The 16796-nt window shown below is 45.1% G+C and overlaps 1 protein-coding gene across 3 annotated transcripts in view; it reads right to left on the reverse strand.

Annotated features, from left to right (window-relative positions):
• LOC124034129 (dual specificity testis-specific protein kinase 1-like) overlaps nucleotides 1-16796 on the reverse strand; it is a 31014-nt gene that overhangs the window by 7434 nt on the left and 6784 nt on the right. For 2 of the 3 annotated variants that reach the window (XM_046346888.1, XM_046346885.1), the window contains 4 exons: nucleotides 7751-7959; nucleotides 5666-5787; nucleotides 3645-3693; nucleotides 1226-1375 (listed from right to left, as the gene is read on the reverse strand). In XM_046346888.1, the coding sequence (XP_046202844.1) occupies nucleotides 1226-1375; nucleotides 3645-3693; nucleotides 5666-5787; nucleotides 7751-7936 (507 nt within the window). In that variant the 5' untranslated portion in view covers nucleotides 7937-7959. The remainder of the gene's footprint in view (nucleotides 1-1225; nucleotides 1376-3644; nucleotides 3694-5665; nucleotides 5788-7750; nucleotides 7960-16796) is intronic. The other variant, XM_046346886.1, reaches the window with a different exon arrangement.

Below are 16796 nucleotides of genomic sequence, written 5' to 3' on the forward strand. Positions count from 1 at the left end.
TGTGTGTGCATTCACGTGTGTGTACGTGTCTGTGTGTGTGTGTGTGTGTGTACAATAACCCCGCTCAGAGTGGGAGGACATTAGCATGACAATGGACTGTGCTTGTTGCTTGGCTCCTCTGCATAACATAACTGACCTGCACTTCTGTGGAACCTGGCAACCGGGAGAGAGAGTCAAACGATCTTTCTACGCTGTTGTCTTCTCCACATGGGACAGAGTTATCCTCAGCTTCAGTCTGACTACTGAATGAGCCTTAATTCAACCTTATCCTGCATTGTCCACAACAGAAAAAAAAACGATTTATTTAACATTTATTTATTCAGGAGATCAGGAGACCTCTTTTACAATCGAGACCAGCCAATGGGATCACTACATTATGCCACAGCACTGATGTTGCAAACGTTTGACGTAAGAGTAGGGGTTTTCCTGATGTCAAAGAGAGTAGTCAGTGGCTGTAGCCAGGCCAAAAGTAGCGTACTATATAGGGCATAGGGTGCCAATTCAGTGACAGCTAGTGTGTGAGATGACCTTCTGTAGCTCAGTTGGTAGAGCATGGCGCTTGTAACGCCAGGGTAGTGGGTTCGATCCCCGGGACCACCCATACATAGAATGTATGCACACTTGTCTGTAAGTCGCTTTGGATAAAAGCGTCTGCTAAATAGCATATATTATTATTATTATATTACATCTCCTACTGTTTTTCCTGAGTGTGGACCTTCCTACTGTTCCTGTTCATAAATGGTTACCTTTTGGTCGATGCACCACAAATACGACAATAATCTACATTTAGATGGGCGTGTAGTTTTATTTTTTCAGTGACGTCCCTGGTCTACTGTACCTTGGAGTTGGGGGCCCCAGTCTACTGTACCTTGGAGTTGAGGTCCCTGATCTACTGTTCCTTGGAGTTGAGGAACCTGGTCTACTGTACCTTGGATTTGAGGTCCTTGGCCTACTGTACCTTCGAGTTGAAGACCCCGGTCTGCTGTACCTTGGAGTTGAGGTCCCTGACCTGCTGTACCTTGGAGTTGAAGTCCCTGGTCTAATGTACCTTGGAATGAGGTCCCTGGTCTACTGTACCTTGGAATGAGGTCCCTAGTCTACTGTACCTTGGAATGAGGTCCCTAGTCTACTGTACCTTGGAGTTGAGGTCCCTGGTCTACTGTACCTTGAGGTTGCAGCCCCTAGTCTACTGTACCTTGAAGTTGAGGTCCCTAATCTACTGTACCTTGGAGTTGAGGTCCCTGTGATAGATGTTCTTGTAGTGCAGGTAGATCATTCCCCTGGTGATGTCACAGGCCAGGTCCACCTTCTCCCTCCAGCACAGAGACACATCCTTCCTGGCTAACAGCTCTTCCAGACAGCCCCCACTCACATACTGCAACAGATAAACAACCCATCAGCCCCCACTAACAAACTGAGAACAGACCAAGAGACCAATCAGCCTCACTTACGAAAACAGACCTGGAAATTAGGTTTAAGTTCAAAGGAAAGGAACACTGCCACAACCTTACTCTCCAACCAAGGTGCATGAATTGAGTAGCAAACTGAAGTGAAGAGGAAATTCTTGGAAGTTGATAAAACTGCTTCATTATTGAAAAACCAACATGTTTTGACTGCTGCAGGCCATATTGTCCCAGATGAAAGGGCTCACTCACACAGACACACAACCCAACCTTATATACACAACATAACCAAAAGTATGTGGACAACTGCTCGTCGAACATCTCATTCCAAAATCATGGGCATTAGTATGGAGTCGGTGCTCCATTTGTTGCTATAACAGCCTCTACTCTTCTGGGAAGACTTTCAACTAGATGTTGGAACATTGCTGCGGGGACTTGTTTCCATTCAGCCACAAGAGCATTAGTGATGTCAGGCACTGATGTTTGGCGATTAGGCCTGGCTTGCAGTTGGAGTTCCAATTCATCCCAAAGGATTTGATGGGGTTAAGGTCAGGGCTCTGTGTAGGCCAGTCAATGTCTTCCACAACGATCTCAACAAACCATTTCTGTACGGACCTTGCCTTGTGCACAGGGGCATTGTCATGCTGAAACAGGAATGGGCCTTCCCCAAACTGTTGCCACAAAGTTGGGAGCACAGAATCATCTAGAACGTCATAGTATGCTAGCCCGAACCATGAAAAACAGCCCCAGACCATTATTCCTCTTCCACCAAAGTTTACCGTTGGCACTATGCATTCGGGCAGGTAGTGTTCTCCTGGTATCCGCCAAACCCAAATTCGTCTGTCAGACTGCCAGATGGTGAAGCATGATTATTCACTCCAGAGAACACATTTCGCGGCTGAGCCGTTGTTGCTCCTATATGTTTCCACTTCACAATAACAGCACTTATAGTTGGCCGGGGCAGCTTTAGCAGGGCAGAGATTTGACAAACTAACTTTCTGGAAAGGTGTCATCCTATGACGCTGCCACGTTGAAAGTCACTGAGCTCTTCAGTAAGTCAATTCTACTGCCGATATTTATCTATGGCCGTGTGCCCATTTCAGGGGGTGTCCATATACTTTTGCATAACAAATCACATTTTATTTGTCACATACACATGGTTAGCAGATGTTAATGCGAGTGTAGCGAAATGCTTGTGCTTCTAGTTCCGACAGTGCAGCAATATCTAACAAGTCATCTAACAATTCCCCAACAACTACCTAATAAACACAAATCTAAAGGGGCGAATGAGAATAAGTACATGTAAGTATACGGATGAGCGATGGCTGATTGGCATAGGCAAGGTGGAATAGATGGTATAAAATACAGTATATACATGTGATATGAGTAATGCAAGATATGTAAACATTATTAAAGTGGCATTATTTAGAGTGCATTGTGTAACGTGACTAGTGATCCATTTATTAAAGTGGCCAGTGATCCATTTATTAAAGTGGCCAGTGATCCATTTATTAAAGTGGCCAGTGATCCATTTATTAAAGTGGCCAGTGATTGGGTCTCAATGTAGGCAGCAGCCTCTCTGAGTTAGTGATTGCTGTTTAACAGTCTGATGGCCTTGAGATAGAAGCTGTTTTTCATTCTCTCGGTCCCAGCTTTGATGCACCTGTACTGACCACGCCTTCTGGATGATAGCGGTGTGAACAGGCAGTGGCTCGGGTGGTTTTTGTCCTTGATTATCTTTTTGGCCTTCCTGTGACATCGGGTGCTGTAGGTGTCATGGAAAGCAGGCAGTTTTCCCCCGGAGAAGCGCTGTGCAGACAGCACCACGCTCTGGAGAGCCTTGCGGTCGAGGGCAGTGTAGTTGCCGTACCAGGCTGTGATACAGCCCGACAGGATGCTCTCAATTGTGCATCTGTAAAAGTTTGTCAGGGTTTTGGGTGACAAGCCAAATTGTTGTTGCGCCTTCTTCACCACACTGTCTGTGTGAGTGGACCATTTCAGTTTGTTTGTGATGTCTATGCCGAGGAACTTAAAACTTTCCACCTTCTCCGCTGCTGTCCCTTCGATGTGGTTGTCCATGATCATCTCCTTTGTTTTGTTGACGTTGAATGAGAGGTTGTTTTCCTAATTGTGTGCATATGTACAGTACTTGATTCAGAAAAAAACATTAGCATGGCTCCTCACTTATCTCACTGGAGTGTGAACATGTCATGAATCCAAGTTGGAGAAAGTAACAATCACCTCTAATATGGGGTAGAGTTTATCTTCTTTCACACAGATCCCCAGATACCTAGAATGAATGGAAAAAAACAGAATTATAATGGGGAACACAATGAAATTCAGAATATAAACTACCGTTTAAAGTCACTTAGAAGAAATGTCTATGTTTTTGAAAGAAAAGCTCATTTTTTTTGTCCATTGAAATAACATCAAATTGATCATACAGTGTAGACATTGTTAATGTTGTAAATGACTATTGTAGCTGGAAACGGTTGATTTTTTTATGGAATATCTACATAGGCATACAGAGGCCCATTATCAGCAACCATCACTCCAGTGTTCCAATGTTGTGCAATTTAATCCAAGTTTTTCATTTTAAAAGGCTAATTGATCAATAGAAAACCCTTTTGCAATTATGTTAGCACAGCTGAAAACTGTGGTGCTGATTAAAGGAGCAATAAAATTGGCTTTCTTTAGACTAGTTGAGTATACGGAGCATCAACATTTGTGGGTTCAATTACAGGCTCAAAATGTCCAGAAACACATAACTTTCTTCTGAAACTTGTCAGCCTATTCTAGTTCTGAGAAGTGAAGGCTATTCCATGCGAGAAATTGCCAAGAAACTGAAGATCTTGTACAACACTGTGTACTACTCCCTTCACAGAACAATGCAAACTGGCCTAACCAAAATAGAAAGATGAGTGGGAGGCCCCGGTGCACAACTGAGCAAGAAGACCAGTACATTAGAGTGTCTAGTTTGAGAAACAGACGCCTCACAAGTCCTCAACAGGCAGCTTCATTAATAGTACCAGCAAAACACCAGTCTCAATGTCAACAGTGAAGAGGCAACTCTGGGATGCTGACCTTCTAGGCAGCATCTCTTGCGGACAGACAAAATGTCGAGAAACTCACCTGGGCTGCCGAGATTAACAACCTAAAAACACCATCCTTCACTGAAAGGTTATTACTAATTACATGAACAGGTCAGTCTCCATTTTATTATATTGCTCTGACAACGGAGCCTGAGAACATTGCCTTCCTCAAACACAGTGAATTTGTCCCAAATGGCACCATATGGGCCCTGGTAAAAAAAAAGGGCACTTTGTGGGTAATAGGGTCCATTTGGGATTCAACCACTGTGTCTGAGGAAGGCCATGTTTTCACATCCTTGTTTGAGTAGTGCCCACTCACAGAGGGACGGATGGCCTGTCTGTGCCAGGTACATATTGTACGCTTTTATCACGGCTTTCTATGCTCTGACATCAGCAGATAAACTGTGCTGTTTGATTCCCGCTGATACTGTGACCTTGCAAAAAGGCTAATAAGATTGCTTGGACAAACACTATGCCTTCACACCTTATGTAACCACTTCATAGGGGTAGAATGGGCCTACGTGACTATCAAAAACCATGCCAATCATTATCATATTTCCCAGCATGCTCTATTGTAGGTTTATTTTTTGAATTGTTTGTTTCATTATATGTGTGTTTTTGCATGCACATTGACTGATTGATTGATCTTACGCTACACAAAGATACGAACTGCAAAGGTACAATTATGTACCGATAACTTAAGGTACTACAGTGACAAGCGTGTGTGCCCCTTTAAAGAACACATTTCTGAGAGTGTACAGCATAATATAAATCAAATCAATGTATTTGTATTTGTCACATACACATGTTTTAGCCGATGTTATTGCGGGTGTAGCAAAATGCTTGTGTATATAAATATGTAAATACAGTATAAAGATAATGCAATATAACACAGTATAATACCCTATATTTTGGACTCGAATACAGGAACAGTATGCCATGATTCTGTGGTGCACTTAATAATATCCACCTGATACTATGCCTTCACAGCTTATCTAACCACTTCAGAGGGGTAATTGAACTAATTGAACTACTATATTCCCGTGCCATTGACTGCAGCACGTAGAAGACAAACGCATACATTCCCTGCATTCCAATTGTCATCAATAAGGACATGTACCAAAATGTATAAGTGATCATCACAAAAAGGTGGGAGTAACTGACTAATACCTGACTATGTTGGGATGGGAGAGTTTCTGCAGTAGACTAATCTCACGCACGATGCTATCCTGGTCCACGTCGTTCTTATATATCTTCACCACCATCACCTTACGGGTCGTACTGTGAATCACCTTAGAGAAACAGACGAGGGTTTACAGTTTAAAGGGCCAATGCAGCCGTTTTTATCTCAATATCAAATCATTCTGGGCAACAATTAAGGACCTGACTGTGACTGTTATCAATTAAAATAAACAAAAAAGGCTAATAAGATTGCTTGGACAAACACTATGCCTTCACACCTTATGGAACCACTTCATAGGGGTAGAATGGGCCTACGTGACTATCAAAAACTATGCCAATCATTATCATATTTCCCAGCATGCTCTATTGTAGGTTGATTTTTAGAATTGTTTGTTTTAATATGTGTGTTTTTGCATGCACATTGATTGATTTGATTGGTCTTACGCTACACAAAGATAAATAACATATATTATTCAATTAAGGACCTTACTGTGATTGTTATCAATTAAAATAAACAAAAATAGCATCTCAGCAAAGAGCAATTTCACAATCAAGAATTTTGCCAGAACTGTCTTGGAGTGGTCTGAGTGGGGAGGGAAAAACAGAACATTTGCTGTTATTGCCAGAGGTTTGGAACTCTTTTTCCTATTGGTCTAATATTAACCAATTTACCGCATGGTGATGTCATCATGGATGGCCAGAACTCCAACCCACCAAAGAAGGCTGAAATTTCAGGCGATCTTTTCAAATAACTCTTACACTGAAAGAGTATTATCATCATTTCCACAATCTCACAGTACTATTCCAACCTTACAGTGTGGAAATATGTATAAAACACAGGAAATCCAGTTTTTTGACTGCCCTGGGCCTTTAACCACTAAAAGACCTGCTCAAGACCTAGTCATGTAACGATGTACAAAAAATAAAAATAAATTAAAAAAATAACAGTTGGGTGTATGAAAGGAGCTGTTTTTGCAGGTAAATTCATTATGACCTCCATTAATTGACACTGCCCTCATTTTCATTCTGAACAGCCCCCATGGTTTTACAGTGACCTCTGATGTATTACCTCACCATCTCACTGGCACTGCTCAATTATATTAATATTTTAATGTGATTAAATCATCACATAACATAAAACAGATTAATGGCCAGTATTATCTCTCTCTACTCAGAACATCCAGTGTTCAACTCTAGTAGACTAATAAATTCATTCTGTAATCATCCCATCTGTCTTTCTCCCCAGGCCCATTCCACTTCAAAATCTAAATGCATGCCATGTTACTCCTCCATTGGCTCTACTTCTGTACAGAGTACAGATTGGGGAAGTTATGTTTTTATTTTATTTTTAATTTGACACCCTTTTTCTCCCCAATTTCGTGGTATCCAATTGTTGTAGTAGCTACTATCTTGTCTCATCGCTACAACTCCCGTACGGGCTCGGGAGAGACTAAGGTTGAAAGTCATGCGTCCTCCGATACACAACCCAACCAAGCCGCACTGCTTCTTAACACAACGTGCATCCAACCCGGATGCCAGCCGCACCAATGTGTCGGAGGAAACACTGTGCACCTGGCAACCTTGGTTAGCACGCACTGCGCCCGGCCTGCCGCAGGAGTCACTGGTGCGCGATGAGACAAGGACATCCCTACTGACCAATACCTCCCTAACCCGGACGACGCTAGGCCAATTGTGCGTCGCCCCACGGACCTCCCGGTCGCGGCCGGTTACGACAGAGCCTGGGCACGAACCCGTGGACTCTGATGGCACAGCTGGCGCTGCAGTACAGCGCCCTTAACCACTGCGCCACCCGGGAGGCCCCTGGGGAAGTTATGTTAGCTGAAACACAGTGGGGTACCATTGCTCAGGCATCCATGATGGAGTGTAAGCTAATTGTGTAATGGCAACTACTGTATGTCCCAATTAGACCCAACCCACAGGATGCTTTGTCCTAATGCATCCCAAATGGCACCCATAGGGCTCTGTTCTAAAGTAGTGCACTATATAGGTAATAGCGTGCTATTTGGGATGCATGCTACGTTCAATACAGATAGCTAGGGAGGGACCAGGTACCTTGTAGACTTTGGAAAAGAAGCCACTACCGATGAGCTCGGCGGTGAAGTTCTCCCAGAACTCCAGCTTGCGGACGGCGGTGCGGAGCTTCTGCCAGCGGTCCACATGGTAGTATTTGTCAGAGGACTCGCCATAGAGCGTGGGGCTGGTGGGCTCCGAGGACACGTCCACATCACAGTCACACATCCTGGAGTGGGGAGTGATGTCTGCTATGGTACACAAACACACACGAACATGAAGATGCAAGCACGCATGCACACACAAACACATGCACGCACACACGCACACACAAACACGCACACACAAATGTTAGCCACACCCCTCACCTCTGTGACAGATTACATTGAAAGAAGGGCTGTCCTTAAACAAAGAGTCTGCAAAACCCCCAAATAACCCCATGCAGAAATAAAGTACAGCGGATGAAAGACAGAGCAGATTAGAACACAATAATTCAATCACACACTCGTTAACTAGATGGGAGGGAAAGTGCCTACCCTTCATGCCTCCTCTTTATGGAGTGAAACAAAGAGACAACAATGGTTCCCTAAAATAGAGAGGAGCAGGCCTGAGACTGTCCAGTGTAGCCTTCTCTAGTCAAGTGACTTGTTTTCCATCTTGGTTTATCATAAAAAGAAAGATGGAGAGGGGTTATATTTATTTTAATGAGATGATATGAGTGGGACATGTAGCCCACACACAGGATGAGAGGGAGACATTTGGCAAATAAAATGTGTTATTGATTTATCTGTAGATGTATCTTTTATTAATTTGTAAACCCGTTTTTGTCCTCATAAGATTATGTTCCTCGATTGCATCATTTATAAATGTCAGTGTGTGATTCCATCTTTAAGGTTTTTAGGCCTTCTTTCACCAAGCCCTTATCAGACAAACACAAATGATTGGAATCGCCTGTCACAGGAAACTGTCGCTGAGAAGAGAACCTCTAACAGGAAGCTTGTGCAGCAAACCAAACGGTCATTGTTTTTATAGCAGTAGGATAGGCACCTATGACGTGTGGCACAGACATGTGGTTTACAACGTACATAACTGTCCACCGCTTACAACTTTAATGAACACGATGGAGAGACAGGGTGCTGGTTCCAAGCGCAGGGCGCAGCAGGTGTTTATTAGCAATGGACCACAGGAAGAGGCAGGTAGCTGGGTCCAGGGGCAGGCAGAAGGTCATACACAGGGACGCCAAAAAGGTAACAGTACAGGCAGGGAAAAGGCCAATAACGTAGTCCGGGAGATCAGGCAAGGGGCTGACGACAGGAAATCTGATAGGCAAAAGTACAGGCAGGGAATAGGCAAGGTGTTGTTACTGAGGATGGCCAAAAACTACAATACACAGGAGGGCTAATGCAGAAATAAAACAGAGCTCTGAATATAACGTGTAACAAAAACATCAACTAAATAGTGTGTGTAAATGACATACAGGTGTGTGAACAGGTGATTGGGATCTGGAGAGTGAGCTGCATTCAGGGGGTCGATGTGTTTGAGAGTGTGAGTTGGAAGCAGACAGTATTTTCTGTTGATTCAAACAAAGTTTATTGTACAAGCAATGTTCAAGCACTGGACAATCACAAGCCTCTAAGCACGTCACTACATCTTAAAAGGTTCTTAACGTTCGGTATTAGTTTCCAGAAAAACAAACCCAGTCCTGACAATGACACCAGTGAACAGCACAGACTGACATGCTGACACAAGTGTGAATCAAAGCTAGCACACGCACTCTTTTCAGCTCTACTGCACCGACTTAACCCAACTGGCTGTCAGAGAAAACACTTACAGTGCAGCCTTATGTCACTCACTGACAACCCATGGTATATCATAAAGACACCCTCCTCAATCACAGTTACTTTCACAGACATCCAGACTCTCATCCACCTCCCGTACGGCACCCTAGTCCCTATATCGTGCATTACTTTTGACCAGAGCCCTAATGTAGTGCACTATGTAGGGGATATTTGTCGTCCTTAATGTAGGAGACTCTGCTAGCTAGCCAACAGCTAGCCAACGTCTACTGAATAGAACTTCCGCACTCAACAACCCGGTCGCATTCCGCTTCGCTCCACAGGTAGTATCACATTTTTCATTTCATTTCTTTACAGCACAACGGTTTGATTTGTTTGATCGTAGCTAGCTACATAGCTAGCTACATAGTCTGTGTATCAAAGATAATTGTGTAGTCTAGAGCGATTTTCTAGGTTAGCTAGCCAGCTATTGTCGTTCTTTTAACGCAGGGTAACGTAATCAACACTGCTAGCTAGCCAGCTAGCCCCGAATAGCAGCACTGTATAAACTATTACACTCAACGGAACGACTTGATTAGTGTAGTGTCAACAACGCAGCCACTGCCAGCTAGCCTACAAAGTCAACAACGCAGCCACTGCCAGCTAGCCTACTTCAGCAGTATTGTATCATTTTAATCATTTTAGTCAATAAGATTCTTGCTACGTAAGCTTAACTTTCTGAACATTCGAGACGTGTAGTCCACTTGTCACCAATCTCCTTGCATTAGCGTAGCCTCTTCTGTAGCCTGTCAACTATGTGTCTGTCTATCCCTGTTCTCTCCTCTCTGCACATACCATACAAACGCTCCACACCGCGTGGCCGCTGCCACCCATAATCTGGTGGTCCCAGCGCGCACGACCCACGTGGAGTTCCAGGTCTCCGGTAGCCTCTGGAACTGCCGATCTGCGGCCAACAAGGCAGAGTTCATCTCAGCCTATGCCTCCCTCCAGTCTCTCGACTTCTTGGCACTGACAGAAACATGGATCACCACAGATAACACTGCTACTCCTACTGCTCTCTCTTCGTCCGCCCACGTGTTCTCGCACACCCCGAGAGCTTCTGGTCAGCGGGGTGGTGGCATCGGGATCCTTATCTCTCCCAAGTGGTCATTCTCTCTTTCTCCCCTTACCCATCTGTCTATCGCCTCCTTTGAATTTCATGCTGTCACAGTTACCAGCCCTTTCAAGCTTAACATCCTTATCATTTATCGCCCTCCAGGTCCCCTCGGAGAGTTCATCAATGAGCTTGATGCATTGATAAGCTCCTTTCCTGAGGACGGCTCACCTCTCACAGTTCTGGGCGACTTTAACCTCCCCACGTCTACCTTTGACTCATTCCTCTCTGCCTCCTTCTTTCCACTCCTCTCCTCTTTTGACCTCACCCTCTCACCTTCCCCCTACTCACAAGGCAGGCAATACGCTCGACCTCATCTTTACTAGATGCTGTTCTTCCACTAACCTCATTGCAACTCCCCTCCAAGTCTCCGACCACTACCTTGTATCCTTTTCCCTCTCGCTCTCATCCAACACTTCCCACACTGCCCCTACTCGGATGGTATCGCGCCGTCCCAACCTTCGCTCTCTCTCCCCCGCTTCTCTCCTCTTCCATCCTATCATGTCTTCCCTCTGCTCAAACCTTCTCCAACCTATCTCCTGATTCTGCCTCCTCAACGCTCCTCTCCTCCCTTTCTGCATCCTTTGACTCTCTATGTCCCCTATCTTCCAGGCCGGCTCGGTCCTCCCCTCCCGCTCCGTGGCTTGACGACTCATTGCGAGCTCACAGAACAGGGCTCCGGGCAGCCGAGCGGAAATGGAGGAAAACTCGCCTCCCTGCGGACCTGGCATCCTTTCGCTCCCTCCTCTCTACATTTTCCTCCTCTGTCTCTGCTGCTAAAACCACTTTCTACCACTCTAAATTTCAAGCATCTGCCTCTAACCCTAGGAAGCTCTTTGCCACCTTCTCCTCCCTCCTGAATCCTCCTCCCCTCCCCCCTCCTCCCTCTCTGCAGATGACTTCGTCAACCATTTTGAAAAGAAGGTCGACACATCCGATCCTCGTTTGCTAAGTCAAAAGGCGACACTGCTGGTTCTGCTCACACTGCCCTACCCTGTGCTCTGACCTCTTTCTCCCCTCTCTCTCCAGATGAAATCTGCGTCTTGTGACGGCCGGCCGCCCAACAACCTGCCCGCTCGACCCTATCCCCTCCTCTCTTCTCCAGACCATTTCCGGAGACCTTCTCCCTTACCTCACCTCGCTCATCAACTTATCCCTGACCGCTGGCTACGTCCCTTCCGTCTTCAAGAGAGCGAGAGTTGCACCCCTTCTGAAAAAACCTACACTCGATCCCTCCGATGTTAACAACTACAGACCAGTATCCCTTCTTTCTTTTCTCTCCAAAACTCTTGAACGTGCCGTCCTTGGTCAGCTCTCCCGCTATCTCTCTCAGAATGACCTGCTTGATCCAAATCAGTCAGGTTTCAAGACTAGTCATTCAACTGAGACTGCTCTTCTCTGTATCACGGAGGCGCTCCGCACCGCTAAAGCTAACTCTCTCTCCTCTGCTCTCATCCTTCTAGACCTATCGGCTGCCTTCGATACTGTGAACCATCAGATCCTCCTCTCCACCCTCTCCGAGTTGGGCATCTCTGGCGCGGCCCACGCTTGGATTGGATCTGACAGGTCGCTCCTACCAGGTGGCGTGGCGAGAATCTGTCTCCTCACCACGCGCTCTCACCACTGGTGTCCCCAGGGCTCTGTTCTAGGCCCTCTCCTATTCTCGCTATACACCAAGTCACTTGGCTCTGTCATAACCTCACATGGTCTCTCCTATCATTGCTATGCAGACGACACACAATTAATCTTCTCCTTTCCCCCTGATGACCAGGTGGCAAGCATCTCTGCATGTCTGGCAGACATATCAGTGTGGATGACGGATCACCACCTCAAGCTGAACTTAAGACGGTTCTTCCTCCCGGGAAGGACTGCCCGTTCCATGATCTCGCCATCACGGTTGACAACTCCATTGTGTCCTCCTCCCAGAGCGCTAAGAACCTTGGTGTGATCCTGGACAACACCCTGTCGTTCTCAACTAACATCAAGACGGTGGCACGTTCCTGTAGGTTCATGCTCTACAACATCCGCAGAGTACGACCCTGCCTCACACAGGAAGCAGGTCCTAATCCAGGCACTTGTCATCTCCCGTCTGGATTACTGCAACTCGCTGTTGGCTGGGCTCCCTGCCTGTGCCATTAAACCCCTACAACTCATCCAGAACGCCGCAGCCCGTCTAGTGTTCAACCTTCCCAAGTTCTCTCACGTCACCCCGCTCCTCCGCTCTCTCCACTGGCTTCCAGTTGAAGCTCGCATCCGCTACAAGACCATGGTGCTTGCCTACGGAGCTGTGAGGGGAAACCTCAGTACCTCAGGCTCTGATCAGGCCCTACACCCAAATAAGGACACTGCGTTCATCCACCTCTGGCCTGCTCGTCTCCCTACCACTGAGGAAGTACAGTTCCCGCTCAGCCCAGTCAAAACTGTTCGCTGCTCTGGCTCCCCAATGGTGGAACAAACTCCCTCACGACGCCAGGACAGCGGAGTCAATCACCACCTTCCGGAGACACCTGAAACCCCACCTCTTTAAGGAATACTTAGGATAGGATAAAGTAATCCTTCTCACCCCCCTTAAAATATTTAGATGCACTATTGTAAAGTGGCTGTTCCACTGGATGTCATAAGGTGAATGCACCAATTTGTAAGTCGCTCTGGATAAGAGCGTCTGCTAAATGACTTAAATGTAAATGTAAATGATAGAATGCCATTTAGAACACTGTTTTGCATGAAAACATGTTGGTAGATTAATCAGGCCATTGTGACAGGCCTCCTTAGTGTCACGTCGGTCTAAAAGGGTCGGGAGACAGGCGAAGGAATATATATATTTTTTTTATTGACCCAAATTACAGTGCGCCGTGTAAAGGCACAGGACCAAACAAACACGTTTACAAAACACAGGGTTGAAACCAAGACAACACAGCGCAGGTACTCACGCGACAGACATTAGAACACAAATCGACAGCCTAATAGTGAACCAAAGGGCACATTTATACAATTACTAATCAATGGGAATGGGGACCAGGTGTGCGTAATGACACAGCTCCGGAGGGATCCATGACACTTAGCATCAGTTTGCTTGTGCTTCACGTTAATTGAGAGTGAATCTCGGTGTGCAAACAACAAATCTCTGTCTCTAAACGGAATTTCATAATGTTTGGATTCAATTTGTGTTTACAAATCTGTATTTTTTGGGTTGGTCTATTTTTAGCTTTATCTTACAAAGTGCTTTGTTACTGAGCCAAGAGTTGCAAAAAAAGGAAGACACTTGTTAGTGGGTGTCCTAAATAGCTCCCTATTCGCTATATACTACTTTAGATCAGGGCCTTCGTTAAAGTGATCTCCTGTGGAAAGGCCTGTTATCACACGAAACGAGTTTGACCTTTGACTAAGTGTCCGACAGCAGAGACCTTTATGAGAAACACCACCAGTGGGACCGCCCTACTGACGTCCCACCTACAGATAAGGAATGTGAGTTATGAGACTTTAACAGTGAGATCAGTCCACACCAGGGTGAGGCTGTCCCTCAGGGGAACGACTCTCTTTCTGAGGAAGTTCCCGCAGATCTGACTGCTTTCTCAGTTCCTGGCAGAGAGAGCGGGACAGTGTTTCTAGTGAATACGCTGTGTGATAAATGTGGCCATCGAGAGAGAAATAGAGTCAGAGGCATCTGAACGAAACCCTTCAGCGAAGCCATTTCCGGACTGAGAGTAAATCACGTCAACGGGGTGATGTCTGAAGGGATTACGCCGCCTTCGCACAGACGTGCAACCGACATGAGTCTCACGACAGAGATTCTGATACGATCCCTGACACTTTCGAGCTGCAACCTTTCACACACAAAGAAAGGGGCTCTGCCACATGAGCCCTGGTGCTTCCTGTGTACGTCTGCAGTTCTGCGATCAACACAGAAACAGCATGGAAGGATCATGTTGTGTGTCTCTACAGCTGATCAATAGGTCTGAAACATACAGGCCCCAGCCAGACCACACATACCTGTGGCGCTGACTGTGCTCAGTATCAACCATAAGTCACCGCACATAGGTGGAACATGCCAAAGCCACTGTCCTTTTTGCAATTAAAATGTATGTGTGTGCCATACATGGCGGTCTGTCTGAGGTTGTCTCTACGTTTGGGTTCCTGTTGAGCCTGTAGCTAATGGCCCGAGAGTCCAAACCAAGGCATAACTCAAAATGAAATGCTTTCTAGAGAAATACAGAGCGAGAGAGAAGAAAGAAAGAAAGAAAGAATAGAACTGAGAAATGTATACTTCCATTGAGTACATTTCTGCCATGAATAAGGTAGATAATTGCATCAGTGTTGCAGCTCCTCTGTATCTTACACAATGTATTTCCTCAGGAAAATCCCATCGTATTTTCTTGTTATATCATTGTGTGGTCATGTGGGTGGGGACCTCTAGTATCTCGCATTAACCCGCTATTAGACTAGATCTCAGTACCATCAGTCTAAAGCAAAGACCAGAGATTTGCCTGGAAATCTTAACTACCAGTCAATCACATTTATTTCAGATAGCCCCTTTTTACATCAGCAGTTTGCACAAACTGACAGGCCTATTGACATCCATTTCCTCTGTAAACAAAAAAAATACAATGTTAATTAAGTGTGGAACAATGTGTGTACACTGTGCACGGTGCTTACTTTGCTATAATCCCCTGAAACTCAAACGAATTCCCAGTGCCTAATCAAATGTACTAGGATTATGAAAATAAATAATCAAATAAAGAGTTGTGATGCAGAACTGGGTTCCGTCTCAAATGGCATCCTATTCACTATGTAGTGCACTACTTTTTGACTAGGCTCCATAGGCGTCTGGTCAAAAGTAGTGCACTTTTTATGGGAAAGGGTTCAGTGAGGATCTCTCAATCATCCAATGTTGACCTAAATGACTAATGATGATAAATACAATCCACCTGTGTGTAATCAATTCTCCGTATAAATGCACCTGCACTGTGATAGTCTCAGAGGTCCGTTAAAAGCGCAGAGAGCATCATGAAGAACAAGGAACACACCAGGCAGGTCCGAGATACTGTTGTGATGAATTTTAAAGCCGGATTTGGATACAAAAACATTTCCCAAGCTTTAAACATCCCAAGGAGCACTGTGCAAGTGATAATATTGAAATGGAAGGAGTATCAGACCACTGCAAATCTACCAAGACCTGGCCGTCCCTCTATGATCATGATCACTCTGGATGAACTGCAGAGATCTACAGCTGAGGTGGGAGACTCTGTCCATAGGACAACAATCAGTCGTATATTGCACAAATCTGGCCTTTATGGAAGAGTGGCAAGAAGAAAGCCATTTCTTAAAGATATCCATAAAAAGTGTCGTTTAAAGTTTGCCACAAGCCACCTGGGAGACACACCAAACATGTGGAAGAAGGTGCTCTGGTCAGATGAAACCAAAATTGAACTTTTTGGCAACAATGCAAAACGTTATGTTTGGCGTAAAAGCAACACAGCTCATCACCCTGAACACACCATCCCCACTGTCAAACATGGTGGTGGCAGCATCATGGTTTGGGCCTGCTTTTTAAAAAATTGATGGGAAGATGGATGGAGCCAAATACAGGACCATTCTGGAAGAAAACCTAATGGAGTCTGCAAAAGACCTGAGACTGGGACGGAGATTTGTCTTCCAACAAGACAATGATCCAAAACATAAAGCAAAATCTATAATGGAATGGTTCAAAAATAAACATATCCAGGTGTTAGAATGGCCAAGTCAAAGTCCAGACTGGAATCCAATCGAGAATCTGTGGAAAGAACTGAAAACTGCTGTTCACAAATGCTCTCCATCCAACCTCACTGAGCTCGAGCTGTTTTGCAAGGAGGAATGGGAACAAATTTCAGTCTCTCGATGTGCAAAACTGATAGAGAAATACCCCAAGCGACTTACAGCTGTAATCGCAGCAAAAGGTGGCGCTACAAAGTATTAACTTAAGGGGGCTGAATAATTTTGCACGCCCAATTTTTCAGTTTTTGATTTGTTAAAAAAGTTTGAAATATCCAATAAATGTCGTTCCACTTCATGATTGTGTCCCACTTGTTGTTGATTCTTCACAAAAAAATACAGATTTATATCTTTATGTTTGAAGCCTGAAATGTGGCAAAATGTCGCAAAA

This window comes from Oncorhynchus gorbuscha, linkage group LG04, assembly GCF_021184085.1.
Source record: "Oncorhynchus gorbuscha isolate QuinsamMale2020 ecotype Even-year linkage group LG04, OgorEven_v1.0, whole genome shotgun sequence".
Classification (NCBI taxonomy): Eukaryota; Metazoa; Chordata; class Actinopteri; order Salmoniformes; family Salmonidae; genus Oncorhynchus; species Oncorhynchus gorbuscha.